The 18,506-nt window shown below is 41.0% G+C and overlaps 1 protein-coding gene across 5 annotated transcripts in view; it reads left to right on the forward strand.

The window, feature by feature from the left end:
• The window catches only part of COP1 (COP1 E3 ubiquitin ligase), a 124,754-nt gene that overhangs the window by 56,756 nt on the left and 49,492 nt on the right, over positions 1-18,506 (forward strand). For all 5 annotated transcript variants that reach the window (XM_059478676.1, XM_059478677.1, XM_059478679.1 and 2 more), the window contains exons 13-15: positions 4,089-4,197; positions 6,418-6,499; positions 13,222-13,338. In XM_059478676.1, coding sequence (XP_059334659.1) covers positions 4,089-4,197; positions 6,418-6,499; positions 13,222-13,338 — 308 coding nt within the window. The remainder of the gene's footprint in view (positions 1-4,088; positions 4,198-6,417; positions 6,500-13,221; positions 13,339-18,506) is intronic.

The following is an 18,506-nucleotide window of genomic DNA, read 5'->3' on the forward strand; positions in this document are numbered from 1 at the left end:
AAGCAGATCACACCACAGGAGTTTGTGCCTTATTAAAAGCTTTAACTTGATTTAGCTCTCACTGCCAGAGGAGTGGTTGACACTGGGTAGCTTGAGCTGGATTTGAGACATATTAGCCATAAAAATACTGTCTCATGAAAGAAAGATCAGCATAACTGACAACACTAACTGAGCTGGCCCACTTGTGTGTCTGAATAAAATGAAGGATGCACATGAATCTCTACAGGGTCAGGATTTCTGTGGCTGGATCAGATGTTGAGGTTAGGAGGGTTTTTCTGAGGTTGGTGATTAGCTTTCAACTACAGTTGCTCCAGCTTAATCCCCTAGAAAGGAAAGCTATCACAACTTCTGATAAGATAAATCTCTGGGGTGTGACTATCACTCTCTCTCTGGATTAAAGAACAAAGCAAAAACTGGGGAAAAAAATACAGCTACCGTACTTAAAATAAAAGATGGCATCACACAATGCCTTTTAGTCCAGTGAATTATACATTCTCTCAGCCCTAGGTAGTGATTTTTATATAATATCTCAGAGCCTTCATACTTCAGTTTCTTCTGGATGTGGCTGCAGACCATCTAAAGGTTGTTTACAAAAGGTTATTTTTATTAATTTCTAGGAGCTTGATAGTTAATCTGAGGACTGTGTAAGCTGCATTTTTGGTTCATATCACCTTTGACTTTCCTTTGCCCTTCTCCAGCTTGCTCCGCTATGCCTTTTTTGAGTTTGTTACCCATGATGGCATCTCAAGGGAACCCAAAAAAATAGATGTCTTTAAAGCTTCAGCAAAATTGCCTGTGTTGGGCATGGAAGAAAGATCAGTGGCTCCCTTAAGGGGAATGTGGCAGAGAGTTCTCAGCCCTCTGCAGGTCCCAGGAAAGCCATATGGAAGAGAAACACATCCCAGGTCCAGGACAGCCTTCTTCCTGGTGTGGATTGTCACAGATGCCAGAGGATACAACCAAAGGACTTCTTACAGAGTGACTTTTAGAGGTGCAGAGAATGATAGGACAAGGGGGGAATGGTTTTAAGCTGAAAGAGGAGAGGTTTAGGTTGTGTTAGGAAGCTGTCTGCTCAGAGGGTGGTACAACTCGGGTTGTCAGAGAAGCTGTGGCTGCCCCATCCCTGGAAGTGTCCAAAGCCAGGTTGGACAGGGCTTGGAGCAACCTGGGATGGTGGAAGGAGTTCCTGCCCCTGGCAGAGGAATGGAATGAGGGGACATTTAAGTTTTTTTCTACCCCAAAGCATTCTGTGATTTCTATGAAAGGACAGCCTACCTGCAAAGGGAGTTCCCCTCTAGCTGATCTAACCCTAAATTGCCCTCTACAAAGGTTAATTTGGAGAATTTAAATTAGAAAGAAGCTTAGGTATTGGAATGTTAAAGGAAAAGCTCTAGTTTCAGACTTTGTAAAGAAAGTTGGGTGGGGATGAGGGCAGAATTAAGGCAGAGAGCTGGAACAGAGTTGATTTTGTCTTACTATGATCTTTTAATCATATTACTTAAAAATGAAAGATTTATGGTGTGTGTGACTTAGAGGGTGTTAATTGAACCACTTAGTGGCTGCAAATCCCTAACCATTTTTTACCTGTCAGTTCCTGTTTTCCCCTCTAAGTCTGTCTATAAATGCTTTCCAAATGAATGTTAACCCCTTGTTTAACACCATCATGCTGCAGTGGGATCTTTGCTGTGCCAGAACTAATGAAAATGCTTTTGGGCACAGAAACCATGTTTTTCTCCATTTGTACCATCAGTGAAGTATTGTAAATCTATCACATCTCAAACAGAACTGTTAAACTCTTGTCCTTTACATCTTTCTACCTACTTAGTAATTCTTAATTTTCATTGTCTGGGGTGATTTTTTTTTTTGACAAGATGTGGTTATGCGATTGTTCCACCTGAGTATGAAGAGAATATTCATCCTCTAAGTATCCAAAGTGTCACCAGCACATCAGCTTTCATCTAGCAGCCTTTTCACTTGCTGGTGTTGTCTGATGTCCTCTCAAAGCCATCCAGATAGGAGATGGCTTTTTAAGATATGGCTCTGGGTTGTATTCTTTCTGCTTGTACATGATGGCTTCACTCACAGATCATTTCCTTTCTTCCTTAAGCTCCTTGAAGCCCTGACTTGAGAGGAGTTAATCTGGTTGGGAGGACAGGTTTGGACGGATAAAGGTGTCCTGTGGTCTGGTTTCTACCTCCCTGCCAGCGGCTGGAGACTGTTCCCAGCCCCAGCTCAGTGTGGTGGAGCTCTAGGGCTCTGAGCTGCTTTTGCTTCCATCAGAGACTGCTCCAGCTGGAAACATGACTCCAGGTGTCAGATGTGGTTAACTCTGGGCTGCTGCAACCTTCACCGCATGGAACTGGTGGGCAGTGCCTGCCAGCTCCATTTGGAACTCGGGGAGTCACTAAGCTTCTTGGAATAAGGCTTCTAGTGAATCATAGGCTGTCAAGACCTGCTTTTCTGTGTGGGAACCTAATGGAAGTAGAACTGAAATAATGATGGCTCCTTGATGGTGCATTTGTGGACAGCTCTCATGCCTACAAGGGTTAGGGATACTTGACTTAACATCTTCTCATTAATGACAAATCATGGAAGAGGTAAAGCCAGGGAAACCATTGCATGAGCTGTATCACTGCAACCATCATCTTAGCAGCTGGTGGTTAAAAATGATGACTTATATTGGGTAAATAAAATTTTAAGTTTCTGAATGTAAAGTTTAAAAACCAAGGAATGCTGTTAAGTTTCAGTGTAGTCAGGAGGAGAATGCCAATGCTCCTTACTGTTACTTAAGTAATGGAAAAATAAATGTTTAACTACTATGAGAAAGGAAAAGGATTTTTCCTCTTCTGTGTGTAAATTATTAAGGAAAACAGGATTGAAGGGTATAGTGGAACCAGAATTCAGCAATCCTAATTCAGTATCCATGTATCTGTATCATATTTCAATGTGTAGCTGCTCTGATCAAAGCAGTACTAAGAAGTTACAGAATTGTGGACTTCTGGTTTGTATTGTTGGTTAAAACTTGGCCCCAAGGCTCCCATGATCCAGTTATCCGTGTCAGAGCTGCTCGAGGACCTGCATGAATGGGATCTGTCAGCTCAGCTTCTGCTCTGTGCATCACACTTGATACCTACTGGCATGCTTCTTTGCCAGATGGTCCAGAAATTGGTGAACAAGTATTACAAATTTTCTTACCTCTGTCTTTGGGAGTCAGAGTGGAGGCATGGTGCCAGAATGCTGTGAGTGTGACTTGGCAGTGCTGCTGCTCTTGTTTTCTCTGCTGATCATTAGAGTTTGCCAGTGGAATCATATTTAGTTTTGCACAGCCCCTCAATTCAGCTTGAAATAAAATCCTGTGTGATAGATTTTCCAGTTCTTGATCAGAAGCATTTCCTAAAATATTCATAGTAAACAAATTGCTGTTTCCTCCTGGATGTGAAGGCATTTTTAGCATTTAGCATAACTAGCTGGAAGTAGTTTCTCAGAAGTCAAATTTTCATGTGCACATAGCTACATATATAGGATATTAGCTGTGTGCTGCAGGAGAGGTTGATTTACAGTCCATGCATCTATGAATTTTACATATACAGCTACTCTTAGGTAAGTAGTATATGGTATAATAATAATTTGGTATAATAATATAGTATAATATAGTATGATGGTAATTATTATTATTAATTTATGGTATAATAATTTGTTTATGGTAATAATAACAGTAGTGTCTATTGCTGAGAGGTTAAGGAGTCAAACCTTGAGCTCTCTGAGAATTTGTGTGGTATTCAAATAGCAAAAAAAATCAGTGTTTGAAATAATTGCATTTTTAAAAAACTCTAGACCCTAGCACTTCATATCAAGGGGCAAATATCTCTTCAGCAAACAAAGTTTTGCTTTTAGTTTGTGGAATAATGTTTGTTCTATTTCTAATGGGTTTTGGTTTTTTTTCCCCTAAGCTGCATGTTTCAGTGGGGTGTTTTCATCAAGGTGCTGTCTACTTTGCAAAGATACTCATTGCCTAATGTATTGCAAGAGTGATTTTTGTGTTGTATGTTGATTTACTGCAAGACTGACCAGGGTTTGCTCTTTTTAAGCTGTATCAGCTGGAGTAGTTACCACAAGAACCTGCTAGCCAGCAGTGACTATGAGGGCACCGTCATCCTTTGGGATGGATTCACAGGACAGAGATCCAAGGTCTACCAGGTAACACACACCCAACAAGGAACATTTCCTGTTGCATGTACAGTCTGAGGTGCTGCTCCTAGTCCAGCAAAAGGCCTTTCTGTTCCACAGGAAATTGATATTCCTCCTGTTTGGGAAATGCCTCTCATCTGCACAGCTTTATTGAGCTGTAGTCCTCCAAGGGAGGCAGCTCTGTCTTCCTCTCACAGTTGTGAGGCAGTTAGGTTTTTCTGCTGCTGCTTTTGGGTAGGGAATCTACACAAGGAGAAATCAGTTCCTGGAAGCTGTCTCACCTTTCTTTAGAAGCTTCATTTGCTCCATACCTGTTCCACTTCTGTAGGGGGATAGAATATAAGGAAAAATAAAGATAGTGTAGAAAGTAATCTTACCCCTAAGGAGTTTCAGCTGGGCCAATTATCAAAGATCAGGAATAGGCCTGGCTTTAACAGGCCACAGCTGTGACCAATGAGAAGAAGAGTGCTATAAAAGAGGGGGGTGGCTGGGTGAGAAGGGAGCTGGGGTCAGTTGGCTGCTTTGTGAAGAAGAGTCAGTGCTCTGAGGAGCTGCTCATGGGAAACACCAGGAAGGTATGGAATTCTTGTGATAAGGAGACAACAGTATGGAACCCCTGCAATAAGATAACAGCACACTTCAGTCTTTGTCAAAAGCCTTTTGTAAAACTGCAGTGATGGCCAGCACAGGTGCTTGAGATGCAGAAGAGCAAAATGCAGCCTTGAATGAGGCTGGGAGAAGGGAGCACAAGGCAGAGCAAGGCAGGTCCTTCCCCACACAAGACCTGGTCAGGAGGAGTTTCTGGCATTTTGTTTCTTTGTGAAACTCAAACATTGTGTTTGTATCTAATGGCTTCTGAGGAGCTCATGATCAGAACAAGGAGGATGGAAGAGGGCTGTTGTGTTTGGGAGGAGGCTGGAGGTGCTGCAGGTTGTGGTGTAGGTAGCACAGTCCATTGGAACTGGTCAGTGATAATGGATGAACTACAGACTCCTTGACAGTTCAACATAAGTTTTATGTCTAATCAGCAGATTTAGAATTTACTGATTAATGCAGGTCTTCATTTCCAGACAGAAGGAGCCTTGTTAACCCCTGTCCTGTAAGCTAGTGAGGAATTGTGCCAATCTAGGAAACTCAAGTTTGTTGTTTCAGTCCTAATATGTCACACTATGGGAGCTTTGCAGTTGATTTCAATGGTAATTATGAAACAAACGAGGAAGGTTTTTTAAAAAGTTCCTATTTAGGCCACCGTTTACCTTCTCATTGTTTTTTAGTCATTTTATAATGCCTGTTTTCACTAATCCTTTGCATATCTCAATGAAAGAGAAATTATACTGGACAGAATAAATCTAGTCTGTTTTCCCCTCAAATACATTTTGCAATTCTTTGAGGCCGAATAATGAACCTAGAGACGACCAGCTGTTGCTTGTGTTAAAACAAACTCATTTTGCTTCTATAAAATTACTTAAATTTTTTATTTGGATTTGCATAGAGACATTGACATCTGCTTTGCATGTACTGAAACCCTTTAGTGACTTCATCCTTGTGAGCTTTTTGTCTTGTAAGCCTGTGTGAAGGCTTTACACAAGGGTTTTGACTGAATTTCAGATTTTATTCAGTGTAATGCTCTGCTTTCATGTGGGATGGGTAGCATAGCAATTACAGCTCTTCTGTGTTTTGAGGAAGAGTGTGCAGTCTTAATAATATTTCTTTCAGTGGTAAAACAGAGGATTAGACTCCAGGAGACTTACTTAATATCTCAGCAGGAAGGTGAGGATTTCCTGGACTTTCAGAGAGGAGGTGGTTGAAATGAGCATCTTGTCAGTATTGGGAAATACTTAAAAATTGCTTATTAATATTGAAAGATACAGCTACAAGCTAGGATAAGCAGCCAGTCATAGTGGAACCACAGACAGTCAAATAATGCTGCAAAACCAGGTTTTTAATGTGTGTATCCTGATTTTTTTTTCTCTTTCCAAGTAGAAATGAAATCAGTTTTAATTCTTAAAAAAGCCAGTCTAGTGTTCTCTGCTTTCCTGGCATGTCTAGCATATTGATAGGATCAATCTGATTAGGAGAAAAGATATTTTTTGAAAAACTGCTAACCATAGTAAGCTTCTGTCTCCTGGTCCCTGCTGACAATTTACACCAAACATGTGTGTTTTCCTTTACTGTTTTATCATATTACAGCTCACTACCTTGCAATGTTGTTCTTGTTTCTCTCAATAGGAGCATGAGAAAAGGTGCTGGAGTGTTGACTTTAACTTGATGGACCCTAAGCTATTGGCTTCAGGCTCTGATGATGCCAAAGGTAATGTTTTATTTCAGACTCTGTATAGAAGACACAAGCTCTGTGTATTCAATGGGAAGAACAAAAATGTGCTATTTCAAGAAGCTGATTCCTCAGCTGCCTTCAGTATTGTAATTGCTGAGGTAATGTGGCAAGATATTACTGAACAGTTTGGATCTTGGAAAAAGAGAGGCTTTGTTTGGATTAACATCTCTTGCTTCACATTTTTTTGTGTAATGTACTCTCAGCTAACATTCTCCTCCAAACAAACCAAAATGTGTTTTAACATTAGTTAAACTTGTTGAGTTAAAGCCTCGGGGCCTTTCAAAAGAACAGCATGTATTTATATTTCAAAAACAAGGCTGTCAGTAAAACAGCAGCAGTTAAAGAATGCCTGCTGCTCTTTTACCTGTAGCTCTGCATGTTAAAGACTGTTTCTTGGAGCTTTAAGGAGCTGGATGGTGGATTGTGTAGGAGTGCTGGGAGCAGCTCTCAGCCTTCCACACTCCTGGGCCCATTTGAAAAAGCCCTTCAGTCAAGCCCTTCTACATGGTGGTAAAAAATGTTCCTCTTCTATATAGGAAGCTCCTGAAGAAGAGGATAGCACTGAGGGAGGTGTAGAATTCTTCCTCTCTAATGAATAAGAGTTTTATTTGTAATTTTTACATATCAAATCAGAGTTATTTAACAGCAAGAGCTTAAAAGTTCCTTTCCTAAGCAGTGGAGATCACTTCTCCCAGATGGGCTGATAGAGAGCTCTGGACAGAGCTCTTCATGATTTGCTTTGAAATGATAAATTAATTTTTCATCAGTGCTAAACTTTGTAAGCTGCTCCTACAAAGAGTGCTCTGGAGCACTCTTCCAAAAAGCTTTTAAATGCTGTTCCAAAAGAAATTAATGTTCCTCAATTACATTTGCAATAATAGAGTCATAGAATGGTTTGGGTTGGAAGGGGCCTTTAAAGCTCATTTTTTTCCAGCCTCTGCTGTGGGCAGGGACACCTTCCACTGTCCCAGGTTGCTCCAAGCCCCATCCAGCCTGGCCTTGGACACTGCCAAGGATCCAGGGGCAGCCACAGCATCTCTGGGCACCCTGTGCCAGGGCCTGCCCACCCTCACAGGGAAGAATTCCTTCCCAATATCCCATCCAACCCTGCCTTCTGGCAGTATGAAACCCCTCCCCTTGTCCTGTCACTACAGTTCCCAAAGCTGGTAATTCCATTTATAAAACTTTAGTGATTATTTTTTATTTAAGGTGAGTTTAAAATGTTTTCAGTACACTTCCCCTTCCTTTTCTGGTGGAAGACAGGTATGTTTTCTGTGTGCTTAAATGCAGCAGGAGTGAATATTCACCTTGTAAGTTAACAGCCTCTTCATCAGTGCTCCCCACTCTTGCCATGCATATAAAAAGCTAATCTGGCAGGTGGATCTGCATTTATTAGCATGTTAACAAGGTGTCCAGTTTTGCAAAGCCAAGCTGCAGGCAGAGCTTCTGTCTTCATTTTAACTGTTCACTTCTTCAGTAATTGTCTGTAGAAGTGTACTGTTTACTTAGAAATTATTCTAATAAAGCCTGCAGATCCACATAACCTGCATTTCAATTCACAAAGGTCTTTTGAAGGTGTATTGGGGTTTTGGTGGATAAAACTGGTCTGGAACATTTTATCCTCTATTTTTTACCATGACTTGCCTGTGATTTGCATATATTAAGAGCCCTTTAGAGACAAATTGAGTCTCAGCAGAGATTTTAGAAGTTTTTGAGGTACAGATCAATAGCAGCAAAATGTCCACATTAATGTTGTAGTGTCCATCTTCCATTTGATCACACTGAAAGGATTAAATGTGAGGGAATGGTAACACTCATGACAAATGTCTTCATTGTAACCTGCCTAACTTAAAATTTTGTCCTTCTGCTAGTGTTCATGGTGGTTTGGCTGAGTTCTGGTCAGTTTTTAATACACAATAATACATGTGTGGCCAGGTAGAGTGGCAGGAGAGATCCTTTATCTACTTTTCCTGTCCTCTTTGATTTCTCTGCCCCTTTGAGGCCACACCGGGTGTGCAGGAGCTAATCTCATCACAAACACAAGTATCACATTTCCCTGTCAAGTGGTCAGGACAAGGCAGCCAAAAAAGGGACAGCTTTGCCAGTTCTTCCTGCTTGCTGTGTATCTGCCTGTCTCTCCTCTTTTTTTCAAGTCAGAAGCTAATTCTGAAAGTAGATGTGTGTTGGAGAAGGTGCTTATGAATGAAAAATCCTTTTCAGCTCTCTCTGCCAGGGCTCAGGCACTGCATAGGGGATGCTAACAGTGCTGTTAGGCAGAAAATTATTATCCTGTAATTAGCAGCAGCATCCCTAGGCCCCAGGTTCTTGCATTGTCCATCTTGTGAGATGAAAATAATCCAGAATATGCTTATCTGTGGAAGATCTTCCTACTTTCACAGCAGATAATGACAGCATAAAAGCATTATTGTACTTAGAATAACTAGTGTGTGTACAAACCCTTCACTTTCATCTACAGTTGTTTTGCACTCTCTTTTTCAAGGGGCAGAAGTGCTTGTGTATGTCTGTAGGGACCCAAAGGTATACTCTAACTAGATAGCAGTGAGCAAAATTGGTGTTTACTTGTTCTGCAAGGAGCTTGGGGAGTAGGCACAGCCTTAATTTAAATTCTTTTGTGCACATAATAATGGCAGGAGCTGTGATACTCATGTAAGTAGGAAAGGGTGAATTTCTGCTCTTGGAGAAGAAAAGATTAATTTTGTCAAGGCAAAATGATGGCATCAAAGTACCAGGACAGGGCTAGAGCTAATCCACTTAGCTAATGACTTTCAGCTGTCTGTTCTGAATTGGGGGTGGAGTTTCATGGCTATTGTAAAGTTAGCAGATGATGGACAGTGAAATATTTGGTGATGCTCTGTGAGTAGAATTTGTGTTCACTGGGATAGATACATTTCTTTGAGATGATCAAATATTATTGTGGTCTGACTGTTTTTGAAGCTCTCTGAAGCTGAAGAAAATAGAAGAAGCACTGATAAATTCAAATTAAGAAAGCATCTTGGTTTTACATCTGTAGTTCCTTCATTATTCCTGGCTCAAAAGTGAGAGGTAGGATAGAGCAGGAGCACTGAGAGCTCTGAGTTTGTAGCAATAGTTACTTTTCATTGTCTCCTGGCAAGGAGGAATGCAGGCCTGTGTCTCATTACATCTAAAGAAAGTAATTTCCATGCTGCCTCAATAAATGAGATCCTGGTACTAGTCCTGCAGCTATTTTTTTTACAGTGCACTTAATTCAGCAAGCCAACACAGATATGCAGATATGGCTTCATTTAAAAAAAAAGCCTTCTACAGAGGGGAAATGGCCTGAGACTGGTGGAGTCTGCTCCACCAACTTCCACTGGATTGTTTGGGACTTCATTTTCATTGATGCTTCGTTCCTTTGGCTTCGCTTGACTTGAGGTGTTGGTATTTATTGCTCTCAAAATATCTAGCTGAACCTTCAATTTGGTCATTTTTCTGGCTAAAAATTCAGTAATTTTCTGGAGATTTGTGAGGTTGTTGGATTGATTTAGTGGAATTGCCTTGAAGAAGTCAAGATGATGTTGATGTTTATTTTTTATTGGCAGTAAAGTCTGTGCCTTATGCAAAGAGTGCCCTGCAGTCACTGCCTACTGCCAGTCACCAGTTTACACCACCTTCCTGACCCCTGCATGAGGCAGTGGATCCAAAATTCTGCCTAGCAGGACAATTCAGCAGCTTTCTCCTTTCCTAGGGATTCTGCTAATCTCTGCAAATGAATTTTCTGGTAGCAAGATCCTATTCCTGGCTTAGAGCTTCTCCAGAGTAGCAGCAGATGAGCAGATAAGAACTCACAAGTGACAGGCTGGATGAAACATCCTTACTCAGTGTACCAACTGTGAACATCAACCTTCAGCTATTGTAGTACAAGCTTCTGCCTCTTCCAGTCAGTGTTTAGACACAGAACTGATGCATGGAAAATTAACTGATGAACTTACACATTTGGTGTAAATCTTCAACTAAAAAAATATCTTGAAAAGGCCAAAGCATTTTAAACTGAAAAAACTGTTCTGGAGGCATCTTTTTAATACAATAGTGAGGGATAGGTATTTAGCCACATCAAGATGTCTCTCAGCAGCTGCAAAATGAGAGAAAATATGCTTTGAGAACATGTGTTTCAGAAATAGTCAATCTCAGATGGTTGCTTGTCTCATCAACACAATTCTGGATGTTACCAAGACATCTGTGTTGGATAATTACTGCCTCGACCCCAGCAAAACCCATGAAAGCTGCAGCAAATAAACTCTACCCTTATGAATTATGCTTTATTAACCTGTCAGTTCTTTTTAAAAAATAATGGGCAGTTCTAGGTAAAACTTGACATGTTTCATTATGTGTTATGTGTCCCATCTATCCTTTTTATGGTACTGACTAAGATTTAATTGGAGCCCTGCATATCTCACAGCAGTTAGATCACAGAAATTGCAGGCTGTAATCTGTGCCTGTCACTTGTAACAAATATTATGATGACTTTGAGCACATGGATTGTCTCTTCACCAGATTAAATGGCTCAGCTTATGACCTGCAAGCTTGAATGAAAAAAGGAGCCAAACTGAAGCAGAGCCCTCAATTAGCTTTTGATACTGAGCTGGGACCAGATGGCCATTTGTTTGTTGGGGGGGGTCAAGGAGAGACTTGGCTGCTTTGGATGCAGCTTTAAGTACCTGGGTGGGAAGCTTCAAAGAAAGCCAAAGTGTTGTTTAAATACTAGATTTTGGCAGAGTATTGCTCTGAACTTGAGATCATGTACCCACCCCACACTCCTCAAGTTGAAGTGGTGTTGTCTGCTGACACTGTTCTCTCATAAACATGTTTTATTTGCTTCTTACTTATCTCATCCATAAACTTGATGGCCTTTACTGCCACCAGAACTTAGACTACTCATCTCTTGGTGTCTGTTCTTTTAAGCAAAATGTAAATATTTTCTTGCTCTCTGAAATTCTTTCCTATTCCCCTCTGTTCCCAAGTGCAGAACATGGTGGAGAGGCTTTATCATCTCATCTTGCCTGGGAGAAGAGAGCTTCTTAAGCCATGCTTGCAAAGCTGTTCTTTCGTTTAAAAATGTAGCCAGGTGTTTAGGATGAGTATTATAGCTCTGATCAATGAGAATGCATTTATTTCTGAAAACCAACCTGAGGCTGGGTGCTGTTTTCATTGAATTTTACATAATGCTTGTGGGCAAACAGAATATGCCCCTGGGGTTTGTATTTCTGCTGGTGTCTTTGTGTGCTGCTTTCTGATGGTTCCAGGCAGCTGCCAGATATGCACACAGTGCTGTATTTACAATGATTCCTTGGTGTGCCCTGAGCTGTGCTGTTTCCTCCATCCTTGTATGGTCAGAATCAGCCCAGCCTTGTTGCTTTCATTGCTTGCCATACTATCAAAAAGAACACTGGAACCAACCTGCCAGTGTTCCTCCTTTTCCTTCATCTTCTAAAACGTCCTTGGATAATCCAGCTGGAAGCCTTGCCTCTCCCTCAAAGCCCCTGGGAAATGCTGGCCAGCAGGTGACACAGAGGGCCCCTCAGAGGGTGGGGGACACCCCATAAAGTTGCTGATCTCTCATGTATTGATCACAGTGGCTTGCAAGGTTCCTGTTGTTTTGCCATTTTTGCTCACTTCACCTCCAAAGTGATCTTTCAGTAAGAAGACTGGAGGATCTGTTGGCCACAGATCTGAAGAAGCCCTTGCAGCTCAAGGGGATCTCTTGAGGGGATTTTAACCCTTCATGTAGCAACTGCATGTTTAACATTGATAATATGTTAAACATATGTTAATAACATCTTTAACATAGCTTGCTTTGCTTCCAGCCTCAGACTGTGATACTCCAGTACAGCTTGATCCACTCATCGAGAAAAGAGGGAGGGGAGATGTTTGTTTTTTCTGCTTGTATGAATCAGTGGGGCTTGATGCCAATCTGCTGCTCCTTTATCTGGACCAAAGGCAGTGCATTGTTTAGCTTTTAATAAGAAGATTAACTATGTGAGGAGCACCTGGTACTCTTCATCTTAAGGTTAAATGGTGCTTGAAGAGTTTCTGGCAGGTGGGGAAGGCTGTCTTTTGAAAAGCCCTGATGTTTTTTGTTGGTCATTCTCTGAAGCACTGGAGTGCTTGGTGGAAGAGTCCTTTCTAGCACATAGTTTAATCAGTGTTCATGAGGCACTCTCATAGAACAGTGAAGTTCTTGTACCAAGGGATTATTGCATCATAGGAAGCCAACATACTGATTTCTCTCCTGTCTGTGCCAGTTTCTCAAGAATAAAACAAGTTGTTCTCACTCACTGTGCATGCAATTAGGTATCTTTATTCTGTGCAAAGCAATTTTGCTGTGGAGCATGGAGTTCTTGCATCCCAGCACAGTGACAAGGAACAAAAAAGAATGCAAGTCTTCCTGTCCTTGGTTGTATGAATCTGCACTGCAGTAACCTTAAGCACTGAGATTATAGCATGTGGTTAATCACCTGCTCTGATATTTACAATGTGGTCTTGAGAATATTCTCAAACTTGCCAACCACCAGTGACAGCTGACCCTTCAGACTCACTAATGTTTTAGCAACTGAGGCTTTCCAGAATGTTGTTCATTAAACAGCTAGATATTAGGCCTTTCAGATGAAGTTCATGTTTTTGTTTTTTGTTGATTCATGTCTCTTTTTCCCTTTCTCTAGTGAAACTGTGGTCTACCAACTTGGACAACTCAGTTGCAAGCATTGAGGCCAAGGCTAACGTGTGTTGTGTCAAATTCAGCCCATCTTCTAGGTATCACCTAGCTTTTGGCTGTGCAGGTAGGTAAAAGGGATTTGGAGCAAAGGGATATTGTTTCTTCCTTCCTTTATTCCTTACTCTCCCCAGAGATGTGAGGTTGGCTGCTGTGCCCAAGACTGAAGTGTCTTTGCAGTTGAGAAGTTTTACTCAGAGACATTTTAAGTGCCACAGTGCTGTGTCAGTGTCATGCCCCAGCCTGGCTTTTTCATTTGGGTGCCTTTATCAGAGATAAGGCAGGTAAAGAAATCACCCAGTGCATTTATTGGGATCTCTAAGGCAACCAGGCAGAGCTCAGCTCTGGGAGCCTCAATGTGTTATCATGATGAGTGCTGCTCTTTCTGATTTATAATATTGTTCTATAAATGCCACAAAGCCATACTGGGGATTTTAACTGGTTTTACCTGAAGTGTGCTGTAAAGCTGTGCATGTTCCCATAGCTCCAACTACAATCCCTGTGGGTGGGCTCATGTTTTCCTAGGCTGGGCAAAGATGGCTGTTAACATTTTTATTTTTTTGAATTAGTCAGTGGGGAAGGCACAAGGAGCCTTTTATTCACTTAGATTAAATGGTTCTTGGTGATAACACAAAGATCTGAGAGCAGAGCAGGTGTCGCTTTGGGAGGAAGCTGTACTGTGCTATGCATACAGTAACTAAAACTCACAGGTGCCTATAAATGTTTAAACCAACTCTGCATTTCTTTCTCCTTGGGGAGTTTTAATGGACTTGTAACTACTTGTTCTGACAACATTTGTTCTCTCTGGACTGTGGGAGATATGTTGATCATTTTTGCAACCACTAGTTTGCCATTTCATTCGGGTGTTCTCATTTTGAGGCTGGTTCTACTTTGGTTGTAACTCTTATGAGGCAAAAAATTAACTTGCATTTTGAATCCAAAAATGGATTCAAGCTGGAGTGTAAAATATTGACTTGCTTGATAGTCATCTCTCTGAATTTTAGTGAATTACATGTAAAAATAGTTGAACAACAATGCCTACTAGCAGCATTTGAATGAGAAGGGACTCTCTAAGGAATGATGAGCACTAGCTCCAAATGGATCAGCCACTGATTAAAATATTCCTGTAAAAGCACTATGAAACAGAATTCTTCTGTAAAGACAATGACTAGATAACTGGGATTCTGTGCCACCTGAAAGGCAGAGGGGGATAAGGCACAGATAAATCAAGGAAGGCTTTTGAAGCTGGAGGGCTCATGGGGTAGGAGCAGATGGGAGTGTCTCTGTCCCCACACCCAGATCTAAAAAAATGGGTTTGTCCTCAGCAAGTGTGTTGAGAAAGAAGCATTAGGAAGCCCTAAAAGTTTCATGGAGGTTTTAAAGGACTGCATGCATGTTTATATGATTTAGAGGATGCTGAGGGGTGAAAGGGAAAGAAGTACTGAAAGAAGTACTGATGTTTGGTAATTGAATCTCTAAATAAAAATTAAAATGGATATTTGATTGATATTATGATTGCTGAAACAATTACATGGGGTAATTGAACCAATTGAAATTACTTCTCACAATGGAATTCTAATTGATCTTTCAGCCATAAATACATGTGGGGAAAATGGGGCATATTAAAAGAAACACTGGAATTTTGAAAGACATTATTTGTGAACTCCTAAAAAATAATCAGAGCAAAGAAATGAGTTAGTGTCTACTTTCATACCCCATATAGTAACACAGTCATGTTTAATGTATTATGATGGAGACAAAGGTTTTTCTTCTCCATCAGCTTCAGCTAGTCTTGCTTAATAATTTCATTTAGTTTGTGGAAAAAGGAACATAACTGTTGAATGGCATGAGTTGTCACATAGGCTATAAAATTAATAAAGGAAGATTCAAAGCTGACTTCCTTGACTAGTACTGGGAAAAACAAGCAGGGAACAGGGCACACTGACTTGATCACTCCTTTTTGCCCCTGGCAGAAATAAAAATGAACAGTCCATAATACTAAACACTAATTCAGTGATCAGTGTAGTGGCCAATTTCAGAAACCTGCCTTAGCCCTGCCTTGGCTTGCTCACATGCTAAGAGGATTTTCACATTTTGAAAACTGTTTCAATTACTTATTCAGTGATCTGTTCAAGGATAGAAGAGCCGAGACTTCTGAGCATTTCATGCCCCACTCAGTCTTGTATTGCATTTAAACAGAAGTGCTGTTTCTGTATATGCTCTCAATTTATTTGTTGATTTGATGGAGCTTAATGCTATATATGTGTCTGTATTTTTGTGTGTATATATGTATATATCTATAGTTTAAGACTTGATGAGGTAAGCAATTCATAAAATTGTTAGGGAGAAAGTATTGGTACGTAGTATTTGAGCTATAAAAGGAAAGAGGTAAATTGATTTACTATACTATTAATTACATGCACGTTTCAGTTCCTTTTTTCTGTATGCAGAATAGCTGAAAGCCAGCATCACTTCTTTAAGCAATGTAATTTTGACTGAAGTAGAAATGTTTTCAGGTTGACATTTTTATTTTCTTTAAAGGTTCTCTCTTAACCATTCATAAAGCTGGAACATCTTTTCATAATGTCCTGTTCTTTCACACTTTGCTTAAGAAAAGCTCTGCCCTTGACAATTGCATCTTGCCCAATTGCATCCATCTGTTCAGAATGACTCCTTGAAGTGGGTTTTCCTAATCAGATACTTCAGCTAGATCAGCATCTCTGTGCTGGTTCCTCCCTTGCCTTCACCACAGAAACAGGATGACCATCTTAAGGTCCTTGTCCTTTCCACCCTGTCTTACATTTCTTCTCACTTTTTTGTAATATTTTGACTGTTGGCCCACACAGCCCATGATGCTGCATTGTGCACAGGTGAAAGGTTGAGAAGTACCTTTCTGCCTTTTCCATTTTTAAAACTCTCTTTTACAGGAAAAATTGTAAGCAAGGTCCCTTAGAGATCTACCAACACAGGCCATGAATTAGGTGAGCTGATGCAGCACAGGGTTCACAGCCTGACTTTGCTTCCAAATCCACCCCTCCAGTCCTTCAGTGTCCTCCTTTTATTTGGCAATGCAGCATGGAAACTGGGTGCAGGTGGAAATGGTTTTGTTAAACCCAGATCTCTGGTTCAAGATTCCTTACAGAGAATGAAGCAAAGTCAGGCTGTGAACCTTGTGGCACAGTGACTGAAATGGGGGGGTTCTGTCACAGGATTTGCTGTGATGCTTTCATTTAAATATAACCATCTTTAAAACCATTGTTAGACTGTATATCTCCATGAGGAACACTCTTCTCTAGTAGAGAGCACTGAGTTGGCTTCAGATGATGTAGGAAAACAAGCTTTAGATGCCACTATAAAAGCAAATCCCAGGATTAGCATCTAATGTGGATGATATATAAGTTTCTTTTCTGGACTCTTCACTCTGAAGCTTTTAGATGACCAAAAAAAAAATTATCTTGAGTAGCTTAAAACAGAACAAATGGGCCATAAACTAGAAATAGAGCCTATAGAAGAGAGAAATGGATATTGGTTTGAGAAGTAATTCACTTAAAATCAGGCACTTCAGGTGAGAGGAAAGCTGGTGTGTCTGGCTGCAGCCTGATAAAATCTGTTGCAGTGGAGAGGGCACATAAAGAAGAAAAGACCCCTTTTGTCTGTTACTTTAATGAAATATTCTATTTGCATGCTTTCTGAGTTGAAACATTGTCCAGTATAAACTGTAATCACTGCCAAATACAAAATCAGGTCATTCTGTGGTCTTTTTTTAAAAACAGATAGGGTTTTATTCTGAAATTAGCTATATAAATCATGGCTGAAGTTGTTATTGTTCTGCCTCAGCAATAGCACTGATGTCCTTAACCCATATATTTTCTAGCAGTGCCGTTTCCCTGCTTTAAAAAGAAAACTAAGGGCTGAAAATGCATCATGCACTTCGCAGCTGGAATGGCCATGTTGTGCAGTCTGGGTGAGATCAGACTGTCTGCTAACTCCAGTGAGCTCAGTGTAGCTATTGATAGTAGGAATGTTTTATTCCCAGCCTGCTGTAATAGTGTCAGCAGCTTTCACTGACTTTTTATTTCCCATATATTATGCAGAGGTTTTGTAAGAATTCAGAGACCTGAAGTTTCTGTGACATTAGGTGCATCATCTCCTCAAACACTGAATTTTTTCCCTGTAGGACCCACAATTGAGGGGGGTTTGAGGGCTGAGAAAGGTTTCTTAGGGCTGCAGAGATGCAGGACAGAGACTGTCTCCTCTGCAGGAGCTTCACAAAATAAGTGCAAGCATCAGAGAAACGCATATGGACAGGATAGCAACAGAACAGCTGCAGCATAGTCAGAACTTAAGGTTTTGCTGCATTAGTTTTAGCTTTGGTCAGTCTCTAAAACAGCTTTGCTATGTTGTCACAAACTCTTGTTAGTGTGGGTTCAGATGAAGTGACCGCAGCAGGGAAAAAGTGGGGTGGTGCTGATTGATGCTGATCTTACTGCTTAGAGCAGCAGAGTTGGAGGCTGCCTGCATTGGCGATGCCATACTCCCTCCTAAACACGGCCAGGTTTTGCTTTTCCATCTCTTCCTTCACTCTACCAATTGCATGGCCAAAACTGAACTGCCTTTTTTCTGGATTAGGGTATTCTCTGATCCACTGAGCACCAGTGCCAGCCCCGGACAGGTTTTTGGCAGCCTGTACCAATGCCAGTCTTTGCTAACAAGGGGCAAACCCTCAGTGAACATAAGGTGTGCTCTTAATGCTGAGCTTCTCCTCTCTCACCAGCTCTCTCTCTTCCTTATTCCCTTCCCCACTTTCTGCTTTTCCTTTGAAGGTGATTTTGTCCTTCCCCACCACGTTTTCCAGGCTGTTTAAGGATGTTTCCTGTGCACCATCTTTAGCACTGCACAATGGTGTTGTATTCTGGTTCTGAATGGTCATAAAACTAATTTAAAGCTAGGGATCAGTAGCAGCATTATGAAGGACTCCTGTTGTTGTGTTAACACCTTTGTTTTCATTTGCAGCTATTTACCCACCCCTTCAGGCCTCTGCAGCACCCTGATGCACTTACACTTCAGGGTCAAAAGCGGCTTTTTTATCATCATCATTCCATTTTTCTAATATACCTGGTGTCCAAGTGGGGCCACTTGGAGACTCTCCTGGCCAGTGAAATATTGATTTTTCTGCTGCAGTAACTGGAGCAGTGATTTCTCTTTTCCAAACATCTCCCTGTAGAGTTAGCCTTG

This window comes from Ammospiza nelsoni, chromosome 9 (genome assembly GCF_027579445.1).
Source record: "Ammospiza nelsoni isolate bAmmNel1 chromosome 9, bAmmNel1.pri, whole genome shotgun sequence".
Classification (NCBI taxonomy): Eukaryota; Metazoa; Chordata; class Aves; order Passeriformes; family Passerellidae; genus Ammospiza; species Ammospiza nelsoni.